The sequence below is a fragment of the Corvus moneduloides genome, chromosome 6, assembly GCF_009650955.1.
Source record: "Corvus moneduloides isolate bCorMon1 chromosome 6, bCorMon1.pri, whole genome shotgun sequence".
Classification (NCBI taxonomy): domain Eukaryota; kingdom Metazoa; phylum Chordata; class Aves; order Passeriformes; family Corvidae; genus Corvus; species Corvus moneduloides.
The window spans coordinates 54,018,500-54,042,742 of NC_045481.1; the positions used below are offsets into that span (position 1 = coordinate 54,018,500).

The 24,243-nt window shown below is 39.8% G+C and overlaps 1 protein-coding gene across 3 annotated transcripts in view; it reads right to left on the reverse strand.

Annotated features, from left to right (window-relative positions):
* GALNT18 (polypeptide N-acetylgalactosaminyltransferase 18) overlaps positions 1-24,243 on the reverse strand; it is a 209,147-nt gene that overhangs the window by 49,913 nt on the left and 134,991 nt on the right. For all 3 annotated transcript variants that reach the window (XM_032112176.1, XM_032112175.1, XM_032112177.1), the window contains exons 5-9: positions 22,552-22,735; positions 21,472-21,669; positions 18,569-18,683; positions 4,245-4,430; positions 261-398 (exon numbers count right to left, since the gene is read on the reverse strand). In XM_032112176.1, coding sequence (XP_031968067.1) covers positions 261-398; positions 4,245-4,430; positions 18,569-18,683; positions 21,472-21,669; positions 22,552-22,735 — 821 coding nt within the window. The remainder of the gene's footprint in view (positions 1-260; positions 399-4,244; positions 4,431-18,568; positions 18,684-21,471; positions 21,670-22,551; positions 22,736-24,243) is intronic.

Consider the following 24,243-nt stretch of genomic DNA (forward strand, 5'->3'; position numbering starts at 1 on the left):
ACCCCTTGAGTATTTCTGTGTGAAATGCAAGCCATGAAGCAAACAAAAAATCAGGGAGGAAGATAACATTCAGAATACCTCAGCACAAATGACAGCAGAACAGTTGTCTCTGTCAACTACCCAGTCCAATAAATTATTTAACTAGTGACTTCAAGTTGATCTGATTCTTTTGAGCCTGGCATTGTCTTCATGAATTTCTTCCACTATTACACCTTTCTCCCCCATGTTTTTAGAATGGGAAATGTAAACAAGATCCTTACCACCCCATAGGCGACGGTATCCGAATACATTCTCATTTCAGGATACACGCTGACAAGATACCACCTAAAGGTCTTGCACTGGAGCTTTTTCCTTAAGGCCTTCCTCTCTGAAATATCACCAATATCAATTCCGGAGTCCTGCACATGAAACAAAGGGCAGAAAAAGCAGAAGAGACATCAGTGATACATTTCTGTGTAAACTAAACACCCAGAATCTCCCTCATTGAGGAATCACAGAATCAACTGAGTTGGAAGGGGCCCATCAAGATCATCAAGCTCAACCCCTGGCCCTGAATAGCACCATCCCCAAGAGTCAAACATGGTTTTGACCTATGACAGTGACCAGGTTTTGGTTGTGAAGTGAGTCTGTTAACCCACACACACCCCAGAAGTGTCTCAGCTAAATATGATACAGGTCACCATGGCAGGGTCCCTTTTACAGTCTGCTTTGGTGAATGGGACCACTCCTGTTGGCTTCAGTGGGGTTTAGATCCAATGTCCAAGGAGTATCACTGTTGTTCTCTAATTTCCTGGCACTTTCCAAATCCAAAAAGAATTGGCAGAAAATAGCAAATTGCCCTAGAAACATGGGCATTGCTGGTGTCCCACTGTGGCCTAATCATTAGTGTCTGACACTTTCTGGCCATTTCTGAAGTCTGGGTTACTGCTTCACTGCAAAGAGCAGAAGCCCTGCTCACCTTTCTAAAATAGCACTTATTAAAGTTCTTTTGTAATGTAAAAAGAGAAGTTGTTATTTTTGTTAAAAGCAATCGCAGAAAATTCTCTCCTGTAATTTTTATCCTCCTTTACATTTCTGGCTAACCTAGTTTCTACTTTTCGTAAGAGCAGATCACAAAGCATGACTTTCATAAAGGCCTTGCATATAAAAATCAATAATTTATCACATTAAAATCACGCAGCAGAAATTTTTAGAGAGGGATCTAAGTGCAAATCCATGGCTTCTCTATGACAGGAAGTAAAATGAGACATTGTGCTCCACACTGTGCTATACCACTTCTGCCTCAGAGCAAAACACAGGATAAATACATTTTCATAGGGAAATCTTATAATCTATCTCCTTAAACAACAGCCTTTACTGGGCCATAAACACCTCAAAGATTTTTGTCAACCACAAGACAGGATTTAAAAATAACATTGAAAGCACTGAATTTTCTTAGTTACACAACAAAAAGGTATCTGTATAATTATCTAGATTTCTGAGCTGCTGAAGCAACCACTGCATCCCAAAGCACTGAATTAATGTTAATCTGGAACAAGTATATTTTATTATGGAAGCATTTTCTAACTAAAGTAAAACTGACTTCAACATTAGCAAAGTACTCTAAAAAGTAGGTAACTGAGATTTTGCATACACAGATCAGACATAACTCAACAATCTTAAAAATGGTGATTCCCCATCTCAAGCCCTATATAATTCATAAAACTTCATGTGGAGCTGTGCCTTAAGTGGCAATTTTTTTCTGAATTTTGCAGCTAGGGACTAAATAAAGAGACTGTAGGGTGCTGAAAGACAATCAATGGATCTCGTGAACAAATCCTGCTCAGGCACCACTCTGGCTGCACTTGCCAGTGTATCTGCTACTTGTGTGTAGGAAAAGGAAGGTGCCAGCACACAGACATTTGACTTCTAACATTAACAAGGCTTCCTGGGATCAAGTGCTAAATTGGTCCACTGCCTCCCAAATCCTATCTCATGCAACCCTGCAGGCACCAATGCTTGTTTCCTCACAGTTTACTGTATAAGAAAATAAGAGCATCAAAGGCCTCAGTAATCACATCCTTTCATGCAGCTGGAGAAGAAAAATAGCTCACACATAGCACACTGGGTTTATCACCACCAATAAGTGAGTGTGTTCCCTAAAGCCAAGAATATGATGGGGGGAAAAAAATCAAAACCCAACAAACAAAACCAGAAGCACAGGCAGAACACATGGAAAGCACAGTCCTTGATTCTGGGACTTGAAGAATCTTTGAGTTTCAAGTACTTTTCTGTATCTATGAATCTAAGTGTCAATGATGCAGAAATCACCACGGCAGCAGAGGTCTCCATTTGAAGCCCTCAGCACTTCAGAGAGAAGCCCACAGACATCCCGAGAGGGCAGTCACAGCACACTGCCAAATGACTCTGACTTCTTTTTATTGTTAGCTCCCAAAGACCAAAACCTTTGGAAACATCTGACTTCTCAGAGATCTGGGAATCCTTCCACGGAAAAAATCAGGTCCAGTGTTTAACATTTTGGAATAACATATTTCATGGAAAGTCTTGACTATTATAACTGAATACATTTCTATTACTTGCACAGTCCATTACCAGTATTCATTAGCTTCCAGATAGAGAATTACTCCTGTAGTTTTCCAGTTGCAATTTATCTTTGCATTCTTCATGAATTTGATTTTAAATTGCATTCAGATCTCAAATTTGCACAAGGTTAAGCACCACCACCACCACATCTGGATGAATACGATGCAAATCAGTGTACAGTACTGTACATCCTGGTTAGCAAGAGGAATTTCTAAGTATCGTGTTAATGTTATGTTTGCAAGTTAAAAAACTAAAACCTGGATCAATCAATGAAAATCAACCAATCTTCAAGAAAATAACAATATGAAATAGCAACTGAAATCTAAATCTATCAGGCTAATCACAAATAAAATCCATTTGGAATTGCTTTGCCATAAAACAAGTAACCCTATCCAGTGCAGAAATGTCTTTATTCTTGTATGGACTGCCATGCAACTTCTCAAAACAGGGACACTTAGAGGGCAGCATGGATTTGCTGAACATGGGACTTCCAAAAAAGGTTACAGAGGATTTTTTTTTCATGGTCATGGCAGATTATGTGGCTAACGTTGCAACTGAAAAATAGGACAACGACTTCCCCACTTTGCCAAAATTATCTATTTTTAATCACAAGAGATGCAAGAAACTATTGAGAGCAGCTGAACCAACATCAGCATTCATATATTAAGCTGGTTTTTTGTTTCCAATCTTTTCTTCTTATTAGACTAAAGGAGAAGTACAGCACTTTATTTCTCGAAACAGCAATTGCAGCAAAACCAGTTTCTCTGACCAGTTGTCAAATCAGAGAGATTTTACTATAGAAAAAATAAATTGCCCTTTAATTTAAGTCTAGACTGTTTGCTTTTGCTGTAATGATGAGAGCTGTACTCTGAGTTAAACTCCAAATTCAACTAGAGCCATGCTTTCCAGCTTCTAGGGGGAAACAATCTATTCACACAGATTCTGAATAAGTACAGTCCCCTTGCTCTGAGCCCTTTAGCTCATAGGTGTTCATAGATTAAGTACCATTGACTACAGAAAGGAAGAACAGCTAAAATCAAACTGAATTCTGAGGTTGGCCATCTGACATCATCTCTTAAATACAATCGACCAAGCAATGCTCATCCATGGAAAAGAAATCAGGACAAGCAGTCCAGTGGGGAGTTGCAGTGAGATTCTGCAATATGTCATGACACCCACCAGCCACCCTCACTCTGATGTGAAATCCTTACCAGGCACCCCACACTTGCCTCAGTGGCTGTCAACACCCCCCGGCAGATCTCTCCTCACAAATCCTGTGGAATTATAGCGCTCTGTGATGGTAAAACCAAATTCAAAACAAGATGTGCAATGTAGATTTGATGGGGATTTTTTTCCCACATTTCTGCAGCTACTAGTTTAAAATATCCATGAAGAGTCATCAGTAAAGAGGATGAGCTTGACAAGAAACTAATTTTTAAGGAACCTAAAGACAAAGGAGTTACTCTAGAATAAGACAAAGCTACATATATATGTTTATATACAATTGTGTAGGTATAGGCATGTCTTATGCCTATATGTGAGACATAAACACATACACATATGCAAATAAAATCTTACCAGAAAAATCAAAATTCAGGGCAGGAACCAAACCCAAAATAATCTAAAGCCAAAGCCTGCAAACAGTGGTCTCTGACACTCACCTCCTGGGGTATGTTCCAGGCCATATAGACATGGCTCTTAAACTCATCCATCCACACTTCTGCCACCCTCAGTGCGTTTCTCCGGACGTGAGCAGTCAGATCCTCTGTGTATGGTTTATGTGCTCTTTCAATGTGGGCAATCCTGGAGCAAGGCAGAACCTCAACGCTTCCTCCACACTGCCACACCTAGCAAGGAAAAATAAAAGGACATTCTGCTAGTGACAGCTCCCTACACCACTGCTGGCCTCCAGCAAATACACTGGAATTGTTTTATTTCTATGCTAGCCATTGTTACAAAGGAGAATAACCATTCAAGACTTATTGGACTACACAGAGGTTGTGAGAGGACAGAGTTACTACCTTGCCCTACCATGAATTATTATTGCTACTTAACCTTACTGCAGTTTCTACATTACCAGTAGTCTCACATCACAAACTTCCTGGATCAACTCGGCTTTTCTCAAGATTATCAGTAAAATTATTTATACCCATTCAAAACAGTAACGCCTGGTTCAAGTTTTAATGGTTTGCAGGGCTTTTCTCTGAGGTTCTGCACAGTCCGTACCAGTCCATACATGCACTACCCAGAATCTCAAACTAGGCAGCTTGTCATAACAGGGAAATGAAGTCAACCAGCTTTTTAAGACCACTGAAGTTTCAGGTTCTAGGAAGGTGAGGAATATAAATGCATCTTATGCTTTGCTTTAAACATAGTTGAGAAGGGACCAGGTCTATTCCTTTTGAGAAGGAAAGGCAAAGACCGAGACTGCCTGGTGAAAATGTTGTATGAACAATTTCATCAGAAACTACTCTTATAATAAATTTTTAATGTAGGTTACTCTACCTGCTCAAACGGATTTCAGTTTTGCCCACTACCACAACTAAGCTAAAGTACACAATATTAATCATAATTATTGCTTTCATTTCTGATTTTCCCTTTCTGCTTTCAACCCACTTTGGCAGACTTAAGAGTCAGTGAAGTACATGAGTTATTTTACATAGCAGCTCTTTTTCTGTGTATCCTGTATTATGTAAGCTTCCTAACAAGATCAAGGCAGCCCATTCATAATGGTTGAGTGGATGCTGCTCAGGTGAAAGCCCAGATGTACTCAAACAGTTTGATAGTGCTGAACAAGTACCTGGGTGTCCCAGAGGCAGGTGTACTCACTGAGAAGTGACAGAGTTTGCCTTATGATACTGCCAGCTGAGATTCCTGAGGCTTGGTATCTCATACTAGGACAGCAAAAAATGAGAGCAAGGGTGCTTCTTCCTTCTACACTCATCCAGGAGATCATATTCTGGTCTCCCTCCTGGTGGCCAGGAATGTGGGCTGGCAGAACATCCTGTTCTGGAGCTGATCTCAGACCCCTCAGTTCTGTCCACCCTATAGGCATATGCTCTACTAAGGAGGCACTTTGTTCAGTCATTCATTTTATATATTTAGACATCTGGCTTGAATACAGCATTTAGGCATTTGGCAGCTCCTGAGACCAGAAAATGTGGCATGAATTCAGAATGTTTACAAAGCTTTTTCTGAACTCGTGCCTAATTGCATTCAGCATATGCTGGGAGAAGAGATAGAGCCCTGGTTTCCAGAGCTCTGTGGAAAGGGAGCTAACCCATGAACCTGCTGTACAGTCAAAAAGGGAGCAAAAAAGACTTCAGCATCTCTCTGTGTCCAGAACTTGGAAGACTATAAGAGTAAATAAACATAACCATTATCAAAATCAGGGCAAAACTGAGATGATCATAAATATTTAAAAATAAATATGCAATTGATCTGACACAAGAATAAATAATCCAGAAACAACATTTGTGTCCTGTCTTTCTAAATATCATATTAAGTGGGCAATCCAGTTTAACAATCTAACTAAAATAATAGTTTGTCCAACATGTAATTATAAATGGTCCAGCTCCATCTCCTAATAAAGATTAAATGTGAAGTATCACCAGGCTGTGCTCACACAATGCCTGCTTTCAGTCACAATCATTTCTCAGTATAGCATGGACATCCAGCTATAAATTGTTTCAGAGTTACTCAGTGCACACTGCCTAAATTAGTATAATGAAAGACAAGGAAGATGTAGAGATGCTCATAACTTAGCCCAGGACAAGGGCTAAGGACAATTCACACACCACTTGCACTGTGTACTCTGCCCAGCGCCTCTGCTCCTTCTAACCAGGGATGGCCTCGTGCCAAGGCCAACAAGTGAACACCAAATCTTTTGTAGGATTTTCAGAGCTAGGTCTGAATGCCATCTTGACAACAAGTTGAGCAAAAAATTCACAGTCTATAAAGAGCTGAATTTCCAAGCAAATTTCTAGGAACTGAAATTCGGAAGAGCAGAGTCATCTATAATTTTAGCACTGATTCAGTTATCAGTAAACTCTGATTTGACTTTATAATGAAGTGAGATGTTTTCAAAAAACATCCTGAGATCACCAAGTCTTCAACAGAGTTTGCAAATAACAGTTACCCACTACCTGAATAAACATCCATTAATCAAGTCCAAGCGGCCACTCCTTTCTCCCAGACATTGTCAGTCTTTGTTCTATTTTCAAAGACTCATTAGTTGCTATCAATTAATTAGCTATCAATACAGAACTGGTGAGTTGCATCAAACAGTTTCAAAACCATATTCTGTTATTTCCAAACAAAGATCTCCTAAAATCCACAAAAATTAGCTACAGAACTCAACAAGGAGCATAGATGCAGGCTATGAAACCTTGCAGAGTGGAAGCAGAGGTGATGCTTTAAAAAGGCAGAAAGCACAATCCTGACATGCTCAGCTGGTCACACCTGGGACAAGACATAGTCCCTCTCTCTTCCACGAATGTTCTTTGCAGATTGCAGTACAGTGAGAAAACTCTATTATCCAAACATTTCATTGCACTTAGGGAGAGGTAAGTTGTAAAAAAAAAAAATTTAAAAATGTAGGTAGCAGGCATTAAAGTGGGACTTTCAAATGACATGAAGCTCTCCTGGAATCTCACTGAAGCCTGGATTCCCAGCTCCCCAGAACATGCAAAATCTCCAGCCAAGGAATGGAGGGTTTTGCTATTCATCCACTGAATATTGAACACTACACTGAACTGCATGTATGAATACTAAACAATAAACATAAATAACTGCTACAAAAAGCAGCAGGGCTTTTGTTTAATTCTTTCCTGATTATATTTTAAATATGGGTATTTCTTGCATTTTCTTTCCCTTCTAGACCAACTGTCCTCTTGAATCTGACCACTTCTACCTCCCCCCATGTCTTTCACTCATGTACATTAATCCCTGGTGCTCCAACCATTGTGTTGGAGCCGTTGTGGATAGCTGGGTAGTTTTTCAAGAGAAAGACCTTGAGATGGTATAAATCTCACATCAGAAGTGCACAGGAAAGACTAATTAATTCCTCTGAATCAATACCTTTCAGTCAGATACAATTTTTAGGGGTTTTTTAAAATAATATTTTAATACTAAGAAATATGTTTTCTTAAAGACTCTATTCATAGGGAAGTTGAGAAGCCTTTTAGAGTGGTCTGTTCTTCATCTAATAAGACTCCTGTAGACAAGAAGGAATAGCAATTGAGGGGTTAGCTCCTTGCAGCTTCACACATTTCCCCTGTGAATTTTGCAGCTATTTTTTGCTGTCATTAGCAATCTTTATTCAGGCTTTATCCACACTGAATAACACCTTTCTAGTTTTCCAGCACTGCTATTTTATGTGATGGCTATAAATACATACAAAAGTTAAAAATCAGTGAAGCTTTTCCAAATTATCACCCATGGCTTTAGCAAGAAATCTAAAGATAAAAGATCTTCAAAGACTTTTTTCAACCACATGGAATGGTTTGAAGTAAAATGTTATATCTCTGAGCATACTGTGGCTGCAATCAGTAATACTTAATGACTAACCTGCTTTTACAAATTGCAAGGAAGACATTTGATTAATTTCCTAAACTCTGGTTAAAAGGAAATTCAGCAACTTTTCTTGTTTCACGTGAAGATATTTTACCTACGGTAGGCAAGAGATGGAAATTGCCAGCAATAACCTCAATTTCCTGCCAAATCTCTAAATATATATATGCAGTTGTAAAAAATAACATATGCTTTCATCACTGTGACATGATAAAGAACAATTCAAATTTCATGCTGCAAAAGCATCAATTGCAAAACTGTACCAACAGGTCTCAGACTTCGCCTTGGAAAGTTTTGAAGTGTGAGGGTCTGTGTATCTTTGGGAGTTCTTTCCATGATTGCTGGAGTCTCAGCAAGGAAAAAGGTTTGCTTTGCTTTGGAGGAATTTCTTGAGGTTCTGGTCCTGCTGGTTTCCTTTGCAAACAGAGTCTTTCAGGAAAAGAACACAGCAACTGGAGTTTCCCTTCCAAAGAGCTCTGAGCCCACTTCAGTGCGTTTTCAATGCTCCCTTCCAAGAGGGCCTGAGAAAGGGCTCTTTATTCTCGAATCTCCTGAGGAGGTTCATATATTTGGTATAGCCCCAAGAAGGGCTTAGAGTGATTCCTCTTCTTGAAAGGGTTCCTTGTTCCTTCATCACTAGCAAAAGGTAGTAAAATTCCATAAAAAAATTCAAGGTCCAAAGGGACAGCAGCAGTGCCAAGGCGAACGCTTACAAAGCTGAAAGACTAAGCCAGCATACCCTATGATCTAAACTGAGCAAAGCAAAGGAGAGATGACAGAAACATCAAATGAATACAGAGAATCTATTGATGGGGGGGAAAAAAGGAGGGGAAACTCCCTTTTAAATCTTCAGTTGCTACGGCTTACGTGGACAATTTGTCCAAGCTCTGAGCGCTTCATACTGTTAATTTATGGAAGGTTTATTTGCACACAGTTATAATTGTGGCCCTAAACCTGTGAGAATTTATGTTCACCAAGGTTTAAGTAGCACCACAAAGCAAACAGAAAACAGGCTCTCCACATTGGGAGAGCCGGGAGAGCAATGTAAAACCACGGAGAGAACACAGGTGGTGGCACCACAGCTCAGCTGTGACTCCACCTCTGCTGGGGGAGTACAGGACCTGAGTATGGGGCAGTCCAGGGGGATGGCACAAGTGAGGCAGCAACAGGAGCAGGAACACACCAAGTGATTCCTTAGAGCAATTTGCCAAGTCCTGATACCCCTGTCACCCCTCATTCACTCCCACCAGGCATCAGTTACAGCACTCACAGAGCCGTGTGTCACTCACACTTCCTTACAAATACCCAAACCAAGCTGGTTTCAAGTTTTTTAAAGCAAATTCCATTCACATCTGGAAAATCTTTCACTACATTCCTTAGTAAACCCTTTCCAATTTCATTTAAATGTATTAGAATTTGCATACTTAATCAAAACAATCAGAACTCTGAAGCCGATCCCTCTCTCAAATAATTAATTTATATTTCATTATAAAATGATGTAACACTTTTTCATTAGAAGTTTCTTTTTATCTCTTTAATCATTGAGTGTTCTTTTTATGTTATAGAACCTTAATCTAATAAATAAATAAACTCTACAAGTCATTGAGCAGTTTATTAGCATGTACTGCATTCATTAAATTTACACAGATCATGCAGTTTCTCCAAGAGCTGATGTGACCTTGTTTGATATCATCATTTCATTTGGACTGCAAACAAAAACCTTTTAATTATTAAGTGATTTCTCAAAAAGCTGAAGTAATTTCTAGCTTCTGTGAAGGCTGCAAATTACAAAATTAGAAGTACTCATTAAAGATGCCCTGAAGTTAAAAACACAGTCAGTGTAAATTAATTTCTACTGTGGATACAAACTAATAGTTACCAATATCTTTTGAAATATATTTTTGGGAACAATTTATTGTAAAAACTACCTGTGAATCCTGTCAACCCTTGTCATTACCATTAATTGTTTACTGGTAACCAGTAATGAGCTTGATGTTTTCCAGACAAGTATGAATAAGCTATTTTTATTCAATACCACAATAATTTTAAATCTGCATTTTTATTTTGGTATCTTGACAGGTGACTGCAGAAAGGACAGAGAGAATTGTCAGACACAAAGATCACTGAAATCGATGTTCATATTTCTAGTTGCTGTCAGTGGAGTTTCGATCACACCCTGGAAGTTTTTGGATTGTTGTGTACATTGGTTGGGTATCTGTCACTGCAGAGCTAGAAACCATACTCACTGGATGAAATATTTCATTCTTTTTTTAGGTCATACCTCCACTGCAGCCAGATAATCTTCACTAAATACTTCTGATCATCACACAAGCCCGTCATACTTCCAGGTAAACTTATCTACTTGTATGTAAAAACAGCTTTTTTTCATTACCAAGGTGGTATTTTAATGTGAAACTGTAAGTAATCTACAAAAACACACACACATAATCTAAAAGGCTTTTTAAAAGGAAAATAAAAGACTTAAACATAACTAGAGCTGCTCTTAATTTTAAAATGTAAATTATCCCTTAAATCTAACTTTTGAAGTCATCATTAATTGCCTCACAGGCCCCATTTTACATTAATTGTGCCTTCATAAAACACTCTCAATGAAAACCTAATACATGAAAAGATTCTTCCCAAATTAAATTGTCATTACTTTCCTTACTCTTTTAGATAATTGCTTCATTATGTACTTTTTAAATTGTTTTGTTCTGCAGGGATTAATTTTGCATGTATCTTCATGAGCTGTGAAACTTTTACAGTGTACTGTTAACCTACACAGGGTGTGCTGCTGGTTTACAACTGCAGAAACTATTCTCCACCTGCGTCACTTGGAGATAACACATGAAAAGGGTCACTGAAGGCTTGTGGCTCCATTCAGTTCTCTTCCAAACACGCTTATCTCATTGCCAGGCACAGTTAATAACCCACATATCAATCACTGCTTTGCCAAGTTTATGTCGTGAACAGGAAGTAAAAGAAATCACTTTTTGTCTTAAAAAGCACAGAAGTAGGAGACTGAAGAACAGGATCACCACTGGTTGAGTATTCATAGAGCAATGTACTGTGCTGGCCATCTTTTATGGTTTTACCTTTCTCTCCCTTACCACAGCTATACTTAGCTTGATCAGTCATGTTAATCTTGCACTGTGCCTAAAGGCTTGATCACAGAACAGAATATGCTGAGTTGGGAGTGACCCACAAGGATCATCCAAGTCCAGTTCCTGGCCCTGCACAGGACACCACGAGAATCACAAAATGTGCATGAGAGCATTGTCCAAACACTTCCTGAGCTCTGTCAGGCTGGCGCTGTGACCACTGCCCTGGGGAGCCTGTTCCAGTGCCCAATGAACCCCTGTGTGAAGAATCTTTTCCTGATATCCAACCCAAGCCTCTCATCACAACTTCAGGCCATTCCCTTGGGTCCTGTCACTGGTCACCACAGAGCAGAGATCAGTGCCTGCCCCTCCTCTTCCCCTCACAAGGAAGTTGTAACTGCAATGAGGTCTCCCCTCAGTCTCCTCCAGGCCGAGCAGACCAAGTGACCTCAGTCCCCTCCTCACAAGGTTTCCACTCCAGACCCTTCATCATCCTCGCTGCCCTCCTTTGGATGCTCTCTAAGAGCTTCTTTTTTATATTGTGGCACACAAAACTGCCCCTAGCACTCGAGGTGAGGTCGCCCCAGCCCAGAGCAGGGTGGGACAATCCCCTCCCTTGCCCAGCTGGCAATGCTGTGTCTGATGCCCCCAGGACAGACCCTCCTGACTGCCAGGGCACTGTTGTCCCATGTTCAACTTGCCACAACCAGCATCCCCAGGTCCCTTTCCACAGGGTGTAGCCCAAGTTCTATCAGTATTCTTAAAGACTGAGGCAACAGCTCCATAGCTTCCTTGTTCAGCCAGGCTTTTTGCCTCACTTGCTTGACTTCGAACACAAGGTACTGTCACACACATAAAGGTACCTGGCCTTCACACCTCTGACCTGGACATGCTTGATCCATCCTGGTGAATCCATCTCAGTCACCTACTCACTTTTGTACCACCACAACAATTCCTTGCTCTCCCACACTGATCTTCCTCTAATCTTTGTTAGATTACTAAATCAGTCTTGCGATACTAAAAACACTCAATGAAATTGAATTCTAGAGATAAGCAACAAATATGGAATCTTCCCATCTTAGGCAGTGAAGACTTGTAACACCAGAAGGCACAATGGCAGTGACACTGTGCCATGACTTGCAAGTGCAGGAAGGCATTAAACATGAGGCTAATAATGCACTAATTAATTTGCATCTCACCTGAGTCCATTGATTTGTAAGTGTATATTGACATAAAATGTTTTACTTCTTCCCATACCACTATAAAACAACAATTTCCTCTCATAAAACATCAAGATATCTGTATTACTTCCCAGTTGGTAATGTGCAACCACACAGGCACAGTTGGTGAAAAAACGTTTGTGAGAAATCTCCAAGTGCCTCGTTGTCCTTCCTTGCAGGGTACAGTGATGCCACGTGTTAGCTGCTGCTGTAATACTTTCCTTTCCTGTGGGAGCAGCTAATAAAATGTTCTCTCCCCAGAAATAGCAAGAACACAAAAATGATTCACTGGTAATGTATAATTACACATGCTGTAGCTGCTGGTTACCTGCTGAGGCATTCATGGGCAAAACGGGGGGAAAAACACTTATTCCAATGCAGGAGTGACTGAAACCAGAACAAGTCAAAAAAAGCCAATATCTGGTAATGTCATGGCAGAATTTGGTGGCATGATAGTTCCTTACTTTATTCTTGATAAAGCCTTTCTTTTTTAACCTGTTGGAATTACAACCTTGTAAATAGAGAATTTTAGTCTGTGTCCTCTTGGGATTCAGATTGTTAACACAGGGAGATAGTTTGCAAAACAAAATTAACCTTAGGAATAATCCTGTGCACACTGATAAGACACTGCTGGTTACACAGAGTGCTAGGCAAGTACTTATGCCATACTTGCACTGCTAAGGAATTGTTTTTATCTTGGTGGAAGCGTGGGCTGTGAAAAGCATTGGCCACATCTTGTAAGAAGTCACATTCAGTCAATCTTTACAATTTTTTTTCTTGCAGGCTTCAGTTTAGAAATAGCCTCTTAATTCACAAAATAGATAAAAGCAAAATAAACTTCTATTTCATGCTTTAATGCAAAAAAAGAGAAACCATTACCTTAAAAAGCAGTGTTAAAAGTTATCTAAGAGTAACAAGTAAAAATATTTCTATTTTCCCACTTCTCAACCCTTTGCCTTTGCCCATCACCAACCTAATACTGTTGAACAGCACTTGTGATCAAGTACTAAGGATGGTTTCTGTACAGCAAATCATTCCCTAGTGGCAAAGGATACTGGCCTTCTTACTGAAAACAAGCTAAAAACATGGCTTTAAGACTACAACAAGTGATGATAACTGCAAGTGCAAGAACAGGGAAGGTCTTGATTCATTTTCCTGAGGTGTATTTAGGTAAGATCTACATTGCTCACTGGAGTGCCATGAAGGGAGACCCAGCAGCAAGGACAGAAAGGGACACTAGGCACACAGGACACATCCCACTGCTCCCTCTGCATGCAAACAGTTCCACAACACAGCAGCTTGGTGAAAAATCCCCTCACTTTCTTTGTTCATTTGCAGTCATTTCTACTCCTTGGTGCATCAGTCTGTCAATCTGCCTAACAAAACTGTTTGTGAGGCAGCACAGTAAACCACAAACTGATTAACATTAAAATTAACCCTGCATTAGAAAAAAAAAAAAGTTTACTGAAGCAGAGGTGTTCAGAGGCAGCAGGTGTGGACTGACCACTGTGCTGGCAGGGCCAAAGCACTGGTGAGCTGCTGCAAGAGTGAGAATGCATGGCATGGAGAAGAAGAAAATGTAACCCAGTGTGGCCTCTGTGCTGTGAAACTACACTCGAGCTTGAACACTGTTGGTGTGGTTTAACATTATTCTCATCCTAAACCCAAAACATTGCACCGGCTACTAGGAACAAAATTGTCTCCACCCCAGCCATGCCCAGGACAACTGTGCAAAGGCTTTCCTTAATAAAACCAGACATCTATTTACATGCAATATATTCACAGTTTCATGTAATTTATGGCCTGTGTTAGGAACACTGACAGGTAAAATTGCTGGAAACTTCTAGGGAAAGAGGAAAAAGAGCAAAATGTTTCCAGATAAACATGGAGATCTTGGGGCAAGGGTAAATATCTTCACTTGCTTGTGATTAACAAAAAGAACACTATTGCAAGGGCAATATTATAAGATCTCAGGTGAGAAAGAATTGGGATGGCTTAACTAACTCAACTAACTGGCAATGAAAAATCATGATCCCAGAAGTACATGTGGGGGGGAGGTTAAAGAAAAAAAGATAGTGAAGAGCCAAAAACACATTAAAAAACCCCAAACAAACAACAAAACAAAACCCACCCCAAAACAAATAATAGAAGTAACTTCTGGAATTTAAGAAACAATACATCAGAGAGAGGCATGGTAAGACTTCACACCTGCTTGCTCTGCCACAGAGGGACCTTAATGTATGGAAAATACCCCAAAGAACACTAGGACTATTTTCTGCTCAAGGGACTAATTTCTCCATCTCTATTCATTAACTGCATTCCTGAGTTCTCCACCAACAGAAAGAGCATCAGATTCACATAAGGTCTGCAGACAAACCATCAGACTAACAAGAAATGAAGCAATTAATTTCACTACAGCACTATACTGTACAAAAGTAGTGTGCCATACTCAGTCTAAGTATAAATGCAATTTTCCTCCTGGTTTGGCTGATGTGAAGTCCTGATATACCATTTAGTGGGAACAAGACCCAATCCTTTTCCTTAAAAGAGCTTTTACTTGCTAATAAAATTTCCTCTTACCCACTTAACAGGACCATTGTATCCTTGTGAACACAAATTTGTCTGCAAGCACAAAGTCTTTGTGACAGACAGAATTACTCTAAGTCAAAGCCTGGGCTTGCATTCCCTTGACTCTGATGATGACTTAGTCTGGGACCTGAGGCAAATCACTGAATATTTGCTAAGGCATCCCTAAAAGTGGTACAAATAATTTCTTGTAATAGATATTTGGGACCTTTATCAAGCATGCAGGCTGCTTTAAAAGACAAAAGGATTGCTTTGCTACAGGCTTGCTTTTGATAGAAAATCTTCCGCTGACTTCAGTAGGAATTGGAAGAGGTCTTTAAGAAGCCTATTTCAAACTAGATTTGAACCATCCTGAATCTGACTGATTGCATCCAATTGATTGCAATGGATTTGAAGGGTCTTCCACGGCCACAAGTGTTGCTTGTGCAGGCACAACCCAGAAGCAGAGCCCAAATGACAGTGAGAAACACCAGCCTCACACTCACATTCTTTTTCCACTTTAAGGCAGTTAACAACACAGTTCCTGCTTGGTCACATGTATAAGACTGTGATTCCAATTTGCCCTCCAAATGCAATCTGGTCCTTTAAAAGCACACTTAAGTCCATTCAATTGGGATTGATTGAACATAAAACAAAACGAAGCATCACTCATCCTAACGTGAATTTACAAATATGATGCTGCTTCAAAGTAAATGAATCTTTCAAAAATCCCAGTTGAAGTGATTGAGCTGCTCAAAGAGGATTCTATCAAGTCTTGCATCAACCAGCCTGCCTGCTTTGTCTTATGGGGCAAATAAATAGCTTTGCAAGAAAACATTTGCTCGAAGAGTAAATGAAGTGTTTCTTCTAAGAATCAAATGCATTCATGTTTTGAACTCATCTGTCAAGCTTCTAGCTCAAGGCAACAGATCTCTATTAATATTGATTTAATAATATATGCTTAATATTTTACAAATGCTGTTACAAAGCCACAGACAAAGGTAAAAATCTTAGAAGTTAAAATAATATTCCAAATCAGAGACCAACAGAGCTGAGTAGTGAAACAAATTCTTCAGAGTCAAGAGAATAATCCTCCAAAGTCCTATTTTCTGTGGCTTGTTATGGTTTACCAACAATGGATACTTCAAATACAGATTCCAAAAACTGGGGATTTTCTTGCAACTCATATAAAACAAATAACCAGATATTTGTGCAGATGATGAGGTGACAAAAATAACTCCCGGGTGAGGATAGTGGGAAAAGTCTCCATTTTGTCAGGGTCTAACTCCTCACAGTAGTTTGGCTCGCAGCAGTTTTATATCCTTAGGAACAGAGTCAGTAATATAAGGACACAGGACCATGTTCTACTTACCATGTTTAAGATAAACAGGTAGCTCTAATGATCTTAACACCTGCTGCTCTTTCTGCAGTGAAAAATAAACTCCCTAGTTCCTCGAGATGTTTGCTGCTACAAGCTTATGCGTACGATTTCCCGAGCAGGCCAGTTTGGGCACATGAGGTCTGCTTGCCTATTATCCTGATAATGCTTATCACACAGTAGAATTCTAGAAAAATCTAGGTGGTACTTAAAAAAGGAAAACAGCAATGAAAGATAAGATACAGTGAGGAATCTGTAGTTATAGACTGGAGAGCAGCATTTGAAAATGGAAACATTATTTATTGCACTAATACTGTAATTATAATGTAGTTTTTGTAGAACAATGACTACTTTAAGTGATTCATCATCGGCCACACAGTTGAAAGTGACACAAGTAATCTAGAGATGTTCCAGTGCCCAACCACCCTCTGGGTGAAAAACCTTTTCCTGATATCCAACCCAAACCTCCTGTGACACAACTTCAGGCCATTCCCTTGAGTCCTGTCACTGGTCCCCAGAGCGAAGAGATCAGTGCCTGCCCCTCCACCTCCCCTCATGAAGATGTTGAAGACCAGAATGAGGTCTCCCCCTCAGTCTCATCCTTGTATGATCTAGGACATGCTCAGGATTCTGAGAAGAGATGGTAATAAACTGCTAAAAAATCTGTTTATTACAGCTGCATAATTTGTTTTCATATAGCCAGGAACACAGATCCAAGCCAGCATAAAAGCAGATAAGGCAGCATATATTATGCTACCTTGCACACTACAATCTGTTACAGATGAAAATATTTTATGTAGGTCAGGCACTGCTTCCCTGGAGACAGACAAAAAGCCAGAAGGAAATCAGAGCAGTGTCAGGCCTTACTCCAGTGATCCAGCCTACTCCTAAGTTTCAATTATGCAGAGATTTGTGTCCCTCTGGTCTTGGCTATCAACACATCAACAGTCAGCTCCCCAGACCGGGTACATCTCATGATGCAAACCGAGAGAACGCTCCGCGCACTCATGAGGAAACAACAGGTTTTTATCAATTGAAAAAAGAGCAGAAAAATCAAAGTGACGTTAATTTTCAACTCATTGCAACACTGAGCTGCAAAATAAGTTTTTGGAAACAGAAGGCAGCTCTCTGGCCCTCACAGTGAGAAGAATGGTGTTATTAAAGGGAGCACTCCTGCATTTCTCTCTCCCTTTCCTCAAAAAAGTGCTCTAGTGTAGCTGAAAAGGGGTCTGTGCTTCACTCATGCGGAAATAACTCTTTATCTCTGACAGGCAGAAGAAAAAGAATTTCAAGAAACCAGAACTAAAAATGAGTATTTTTAGTTATATCTTGCAGTCTCAGGAGAGAATTCGATATTCTTACAGTAATTTCCTTTTTTTGCTATTGTACAACAGTCTGCTTTTATTCTGGCCACTAAAATGCACAAATCACAATGTTACCTTCCACTAATGTTTCATGGTTTCAAGGTTCAGAATTTAATTTTATAATACATCACACTATTTTTCATTACCATTATCTACCTAAGAATTCCTTTCTTATCAAAAACCTGAGAGATTCTTAAAGAGAACAGCACTGTATTTTCAGAAAGGTATTTAGCTGTGAAGAGATACAGAAAGAAGTACACAAACCACACACAATACTGCACTATAGTAAACAGGTAAAGAGTGCATGAAGGAAAAAGAAAATACGTGCACTTACGCACTTTATGAATATCTTAATTCCCTTCCCTCTGGAAAACAGCATAAATGCCTCTGTATTCCACTTTGCTCCACAGTGATTTTCCTAATTTAAATAAACCAAGTAATCTAGAAAGGCTTTTCCCATCACACCTGTGAGAAGCTCTCCTCCTTACTGGAAAGCAGGGAGTTTTAGTTTTAGCTATCAACTCTGCAAAATTCTAGCACTGTCACCTGAGTGAAAGAATAATCCTAAATTCTGTACTTCTATCCTTGTCCCAGATTAAGTTCTGTAAAGAGAGCTTTTGCTCTTTCTTCCCCCCCTCTCTCCTCAAATTTATTTACATGTCTGCAGAGCAGTGGATCTTCTTTTCAGGCCATCATCCATATGTTTTTGACTGCTTTCCCTCCGCAATAAGAAGCAAGCTATATTTTAAATGTAAGCCACCAGTATTGGCTAATTATTTTCCTTACCCTGATTCCAAGCTCCACATTCTCTCCTCCATATACTTCCATGCCTTCATCCAGTAATCCAATCTCTTGGAAGTATTCTCTATCTACTATGAAGCATCCAATCAATGCAGGACTTCTGGAAGAATAAACCAGCGGCAACCAAAATTAGCAGATAAATTATGAAGAATTTTATTACTCAGACGTGTATGATATTTATAATTGCTGGATAAAATGGTGCAGCAAAACAGATCCTTACGGATGTATTTCTCAAACAAATTGATTTAGCCTTGCCTTCTAATATGCTTAACTCTAAAGTGAAATAAGCACCACTGAAGGAAAATAGAGTCAAATTATTGGACACAAATATTCACCAGAGCAGGTAGGATTTCAGTGCTAACAGCACAAGATCCAGGAGCCCCAGTTTTGTTTCTGAGGCACCAGCCAGTGTAGTCTCTGTCCTTGCTAAGTCCTCAAGTCTCTTGCCTGTGATAATTGCAGATGATACCCACTGATGCACAGTTCTGTGTGTTTAGCCAGAAGCCAGGTTCGGCTAGAGCTAAAAAACTTGTGTCTGTAAGTTCTAAGTAAAAAAAGAGATTATTTCTTGAATAGGACCATCCACATAAGGTTTTTTTAATACAGAATCAAGAAAAGTCTGCCTGTACCAGCATAGTGTAACATTAGTCCATTGTCCTGAGCCAAATTTAAACACGTCACATATCTTTACTGGATCAGTAAGCTCTATTTATGTCATGGTCTGAACCAACCAATTTTTACTACACAGATCCAATTTTAGCAAGGTAAGAGGTCAGCCACAGAGGGTACAATTTTACCTTTATGAGATGCAGTAGAGAAGGATAGAGAGTCATTTAGCCTTTTCATTTCCCCCCTACCTTATAATCCACAATGGCAAGAAATAAAAATGTCTTTTCTGATGACTATTCTGCTATCAGGCACTCTGGTAATGACAGCATATTAATTAGAAGTACAGGGGAAATCACCCTACTTTTATTGAGAACACTCAAGCTACAGCTAGTGTACACATCTGCTTTCAAACAGATTATAGGCTGTCTTAATCACAAATTGTACAATTCTACAAAAATCTATATATTAATGCCCCTAAGTGCTATAGTACCCACTTTATAACAATGAAAGACTGTTTCTGATGTATTTATTAATGAGGAAAATAGCACTTAAAATCAATACAGAAGTTATGCTTCTTATGGTAAGGTACTTTTGCTTTTGTTGTTGTTTTTAAGTATTTCTCAGAGCACCTACTTCCCTCTGCTATAATTCTAAAAGCATAATGGAGGCATGATAGAAACCATCCATCAATACACATGGCTTTGTTTTTTGGTGTGTTTGTTTTAATTGTCCAACACACACATGCAGCATATTGCACTGAATTAAAAAAATGTGCCAGGGAAAGGGGTAGGGAACAAACCTTAACATCCAGTATTCATAAAGGACACTCACTCCCCAGCCCTCATATAGAACAGTTTGGGGGTAAAATGGAAAAGTAGATTTGCTCTTTATTCTGTGTTTAAATACTTTTAATCTTAAAAGTCATCATAATAATTAATCTATATAATTAATCACAGGATCATAGAATGGCTTGGGCTGGAAGGGGCTTTAAAGATCATCTCATTCCAAACCCAGGCCATGGGCAGGCACATCTTCAAATAGATCAGGGTGTTCAGAGCCCCATCCAGACTGGCCAAGGGTTTTCCAGGGACAGTGCATCCACCACTACCCTGGACAACCTGTTCCAGTGCCTCACCACACTCACAGCAAAGAATTTCTTCCTAATATCTAATCTAATCCTGCCCTCTATCAGTTTAAAGCCATTCCCATTTTTCTATCTCTACCTACTTTGTCCCTTACCAGCTTTCTTGGAATCACCCTTTAGGAACTGGAAGGTGCCTATAAATCTCCTGGAGCCTTTTCTTCTCCAGGCTGACCAACCCCAACTCTCCCAGCCTGTCTTCACAGAAATGTTTTTATAGTGTTAACAGAGTTCATTAAGAGCAATAACTATTTCTAATGATGTGGAAATTGTCACCCCTTTTTACATTTGCCTGTGGCAAACCTGTTAATTTTTATCTCCTACTTTCCAATTCTAGGTCCTGTTCATGGGTCAGTGCAGTTCAGAGTGTGTTAAGCTGATGGAACCTGAGAAAAGTGCCTGCCCGTAAAGACAGAGCTACGGGATAAAAAACAGCTGCCAGTGCCATTTGAGGTTCTGCTTTTCAGCTGGTGACAACAGTGTTCACACTGTTTCTGCAGGGAGCTAGAGCACAGGTACCAGTGGCCTCCTTGGAATCAATGCATATCTACAAGCAAGGCCTGGAATCTCAGCAGAGCTGCTGAGTGGGTTCAGAGGCAACTACTCCCCTCCCTGAGACACAGGTATTGTTCTAAACGAGCCTAACAACACTCCAGACGTGATAAGAAGGTAGAGACCCAGATTGTCCCAAAGCAAGGATCCAATACACCCTTTGCTCACAGTGTCAGTGACCAAACATTAACTCCTAGGACACAGCACAGCTGTAAAGCTGTGTGACAGCATTATAAAGAATACAGCTGTCAGATCATCTCTGTTTATATCATGTATCTGCAAAGGCAATTCCACTTCTGGCCTGTTAGCACTAAATTAGCAGGCAAGACATTTGGAGAAAGCAGTGCTGCTGAGCAGCCCTGCCTACCACTCCACTTTGGCAGGAAACCTATTTAAGAAGATCTACAAGAGTTTCCTTTAAAAAGATCTACTGAAAACAAGAGTTTTCTTGATTGTGTAGGGGACAAGGACAAAGGTGAAGAGGACAGCTCAAGGACATTTAAGTACTTTAGAGTCAGTAAAGCCTATCAGCCCCTGCCATACCTAGGAGAGCATTGCCAGTGACACTCATTTGGGCCACCGTTACCTTATTGGAGCAGTTGTGTTCTCCAGCTTCCACCAGGACTTAGGAGGGTTCAGATATCGGCACCACAGCTCCCAGTCAAACCCCTGTGCTGAGAGAGGATACTCCTCTATTTCAAAATTGTCATACTTAATGTTATCGAATGATGGAGAAATTACTCTTTTTCTGTTTTCTTTTATCCTGGTGAGCACTGGTTCAGCCCTTAAAAAAAAAAAAGAAAAAAGAAATATAGTGTTAAGATTACATCAATAAAAGCACAGCACTGATGGAAATCATAGAACAGTTTGGGTTGGAAGGGGCCTTTAAAGTTTATTTAGTCCACCCACCAAATAAACAGCAGCTTATGCTGTATTTTTCAGAAAGAGTGAAGTCTAAATCTGTTAACCATTCAGAGCCCTCTCTGCTTTGAGATGGAGTTTTGACAACGCAGGATTTGTCCCAAAATAACACACTGCAATATTTTCTTTAGGATGCCTTATTGTTAACCTTGATTTGAGCTGGTGGATGGAAGAAATGAGTATCTGCATATCATAGAGCATTTATACCCTTGCTACCAAGCAACGATAACTTCAGGCCCTCAACATCATCAAGGACATCAAGATCAGAGTTAATAATAGATCTATCCTAGGGACAGAAGCTCCTGCCTTTTTACCATCATTTTTACTTAAGAAGAAAGGGAGATATTAAATCCAGACTGAACAAGTTAAAATACATTCTTTTAGTTATGTTTACTTTTGCAGAATGGCCAAAATAACACCTCTTTGTTTACACTGCAGAACATAAAAGAAACATAGTATTTTTAATGAAAAGAAGACACATTTGCCCTCATGGGAAAAGGGCTATGCTAGTGGAAGAGGTTTTTCATGTGCAGTTTTTAAATATCATTTAAGTACACTGTAATTAGATCAGCAGATAAACCATAAAAATGGATCTAGACCATGTTACACAGATTATGTCTGAATCTCCATTAAAAAGCTCTGAATGCTAACTCACTCTCTATATGCAAGAGAAATGCCAGTCAGTAAAATAACACCAGTGCTTGGAAAAGGTCCCTGGGTCAGAAAAACTGAAGGAGGCACATACCATCCCACGTTGAATTCCACGTGGGCATCAAAGAGAGCGACGACCGGTGCTGTGGCTGCTCTCCACCCGCTGACCCGAGACCGGATCAGCCCCTCCTGCTTGCTGTGCCGGACAACCTTGATGAAACCAGGCTTGTGGGCATTCACTTCGTCAACATACTTCTGGAGCTTCTCCTTGAGTTCCTCTGCAGAAGGGAAAGAATTAGGTGTTAACAAGAAGTGTCAGCTCAACGAGATGTAAAAATCTGTTCTTTCAGCAAAACAGGAGTAGCCTTCACACAGCTACTAAGAATTCTCTTACAGTCAGTCTAAAAGGAAAAAAGTAGAAGACCATGAATTAAACAACAACAACAAAGAAGTTCAGGTGTAACTATTTAGCCTACATGACTGACATCAGAATCCTGGCACTGTTTAACAATAACAAGCCATGAAATAAAGTGCCATAGCTACATAAGAGCATATTATGTTACTGTAACAACAAACAAGACAACTGTCCTACGTTTTCGGAAAAATAATATGCCCAAGTATTCTCCATGAACCTTCTCTACCAATATTTCAAGAAAAAAAAAAGAGAAGTAAGAAGAAAATTAATTATTTTTTCCTCTTTCCATTTTCCTTTCTTAACTTTGACAACTGGTTTCTGTCTTGACTAAAAAGTTCTGTGACTTTTGCTCTCAGAACAAAGACCAGTAAAAGCCCCGGAGGAGAATAATTCCTCATTAAAATAGAATAACTCTTAGATCAACAGCTATTATATCTCTGGTTTAAAGACCACTGCATGAGAAAATACGATATGAGGAGTTAAAATATTGGGTTCACTATCATTATTTACTGAAGGCACTGTTCAATGTTCTTTATTAGCATTCCTATATTCTATTTACATTATGGTATCAGAATTCCCTTTGTGACATTAAGTTCCCTTTATTCTGAATCTCTCCACAAATCCAGGAATGCCTTTGCTGTGATGCAGAATGATGCTCCTGTGGCTATAACGCATTATCAAATCTGCATTAAAAGCTCAATGCTGACTAGTCCTTTCTGTGAAAACTTGAGCAAGCCACTTAACTCTTCCTGAGGAACAGGTTCCCCAGGGCAGCAGTCAGAGCACCAAGCCTGTCTGAGCTCAGGTGTTTGGACAAGGCCCTCAGGCACATTCTCATGTGATTTTTTGGAGTGTCCTGCATCGAGCCCAGGTAGCTTCTCAAACCATCAGCCTTCCACTTGGGGAACTGGTCAACTCAAACAGATCAGGACAACAGGCACACTGGAATGGTTAATGCCACAGAAAATTAATAGCAAGCACACTTTACGAGCCACATTAAATGTTCCTCTATAGAAAGGAGGTGGGTGTGTCCTCTCTTGAACTGACAAAGAGGAACTGAGCTGGTCAAGTACAAAGACTCCTTAAATTCATCCCTGTTTGTAATGACTCCTGGATAGCCACCAGGTGTGATGCAGCTGGCTCCACAGGCCTTGCAGGACGGTGCATGCCACGTACCTTTGTGTCAATGCATGAAATGAGAGACTACCACAGAAAACTGCTGATACTTACAGGTTTTCATAAAAACAAGAATGAAAAAGAAATAGTCTGCTGATCATGTCTATCGGAGTATTTAAACTGCAGCAATATTTCATGAATTGATTTGATATACCCCAGAATTTTCAACATTACAGTGCCAATATCTATTCAATT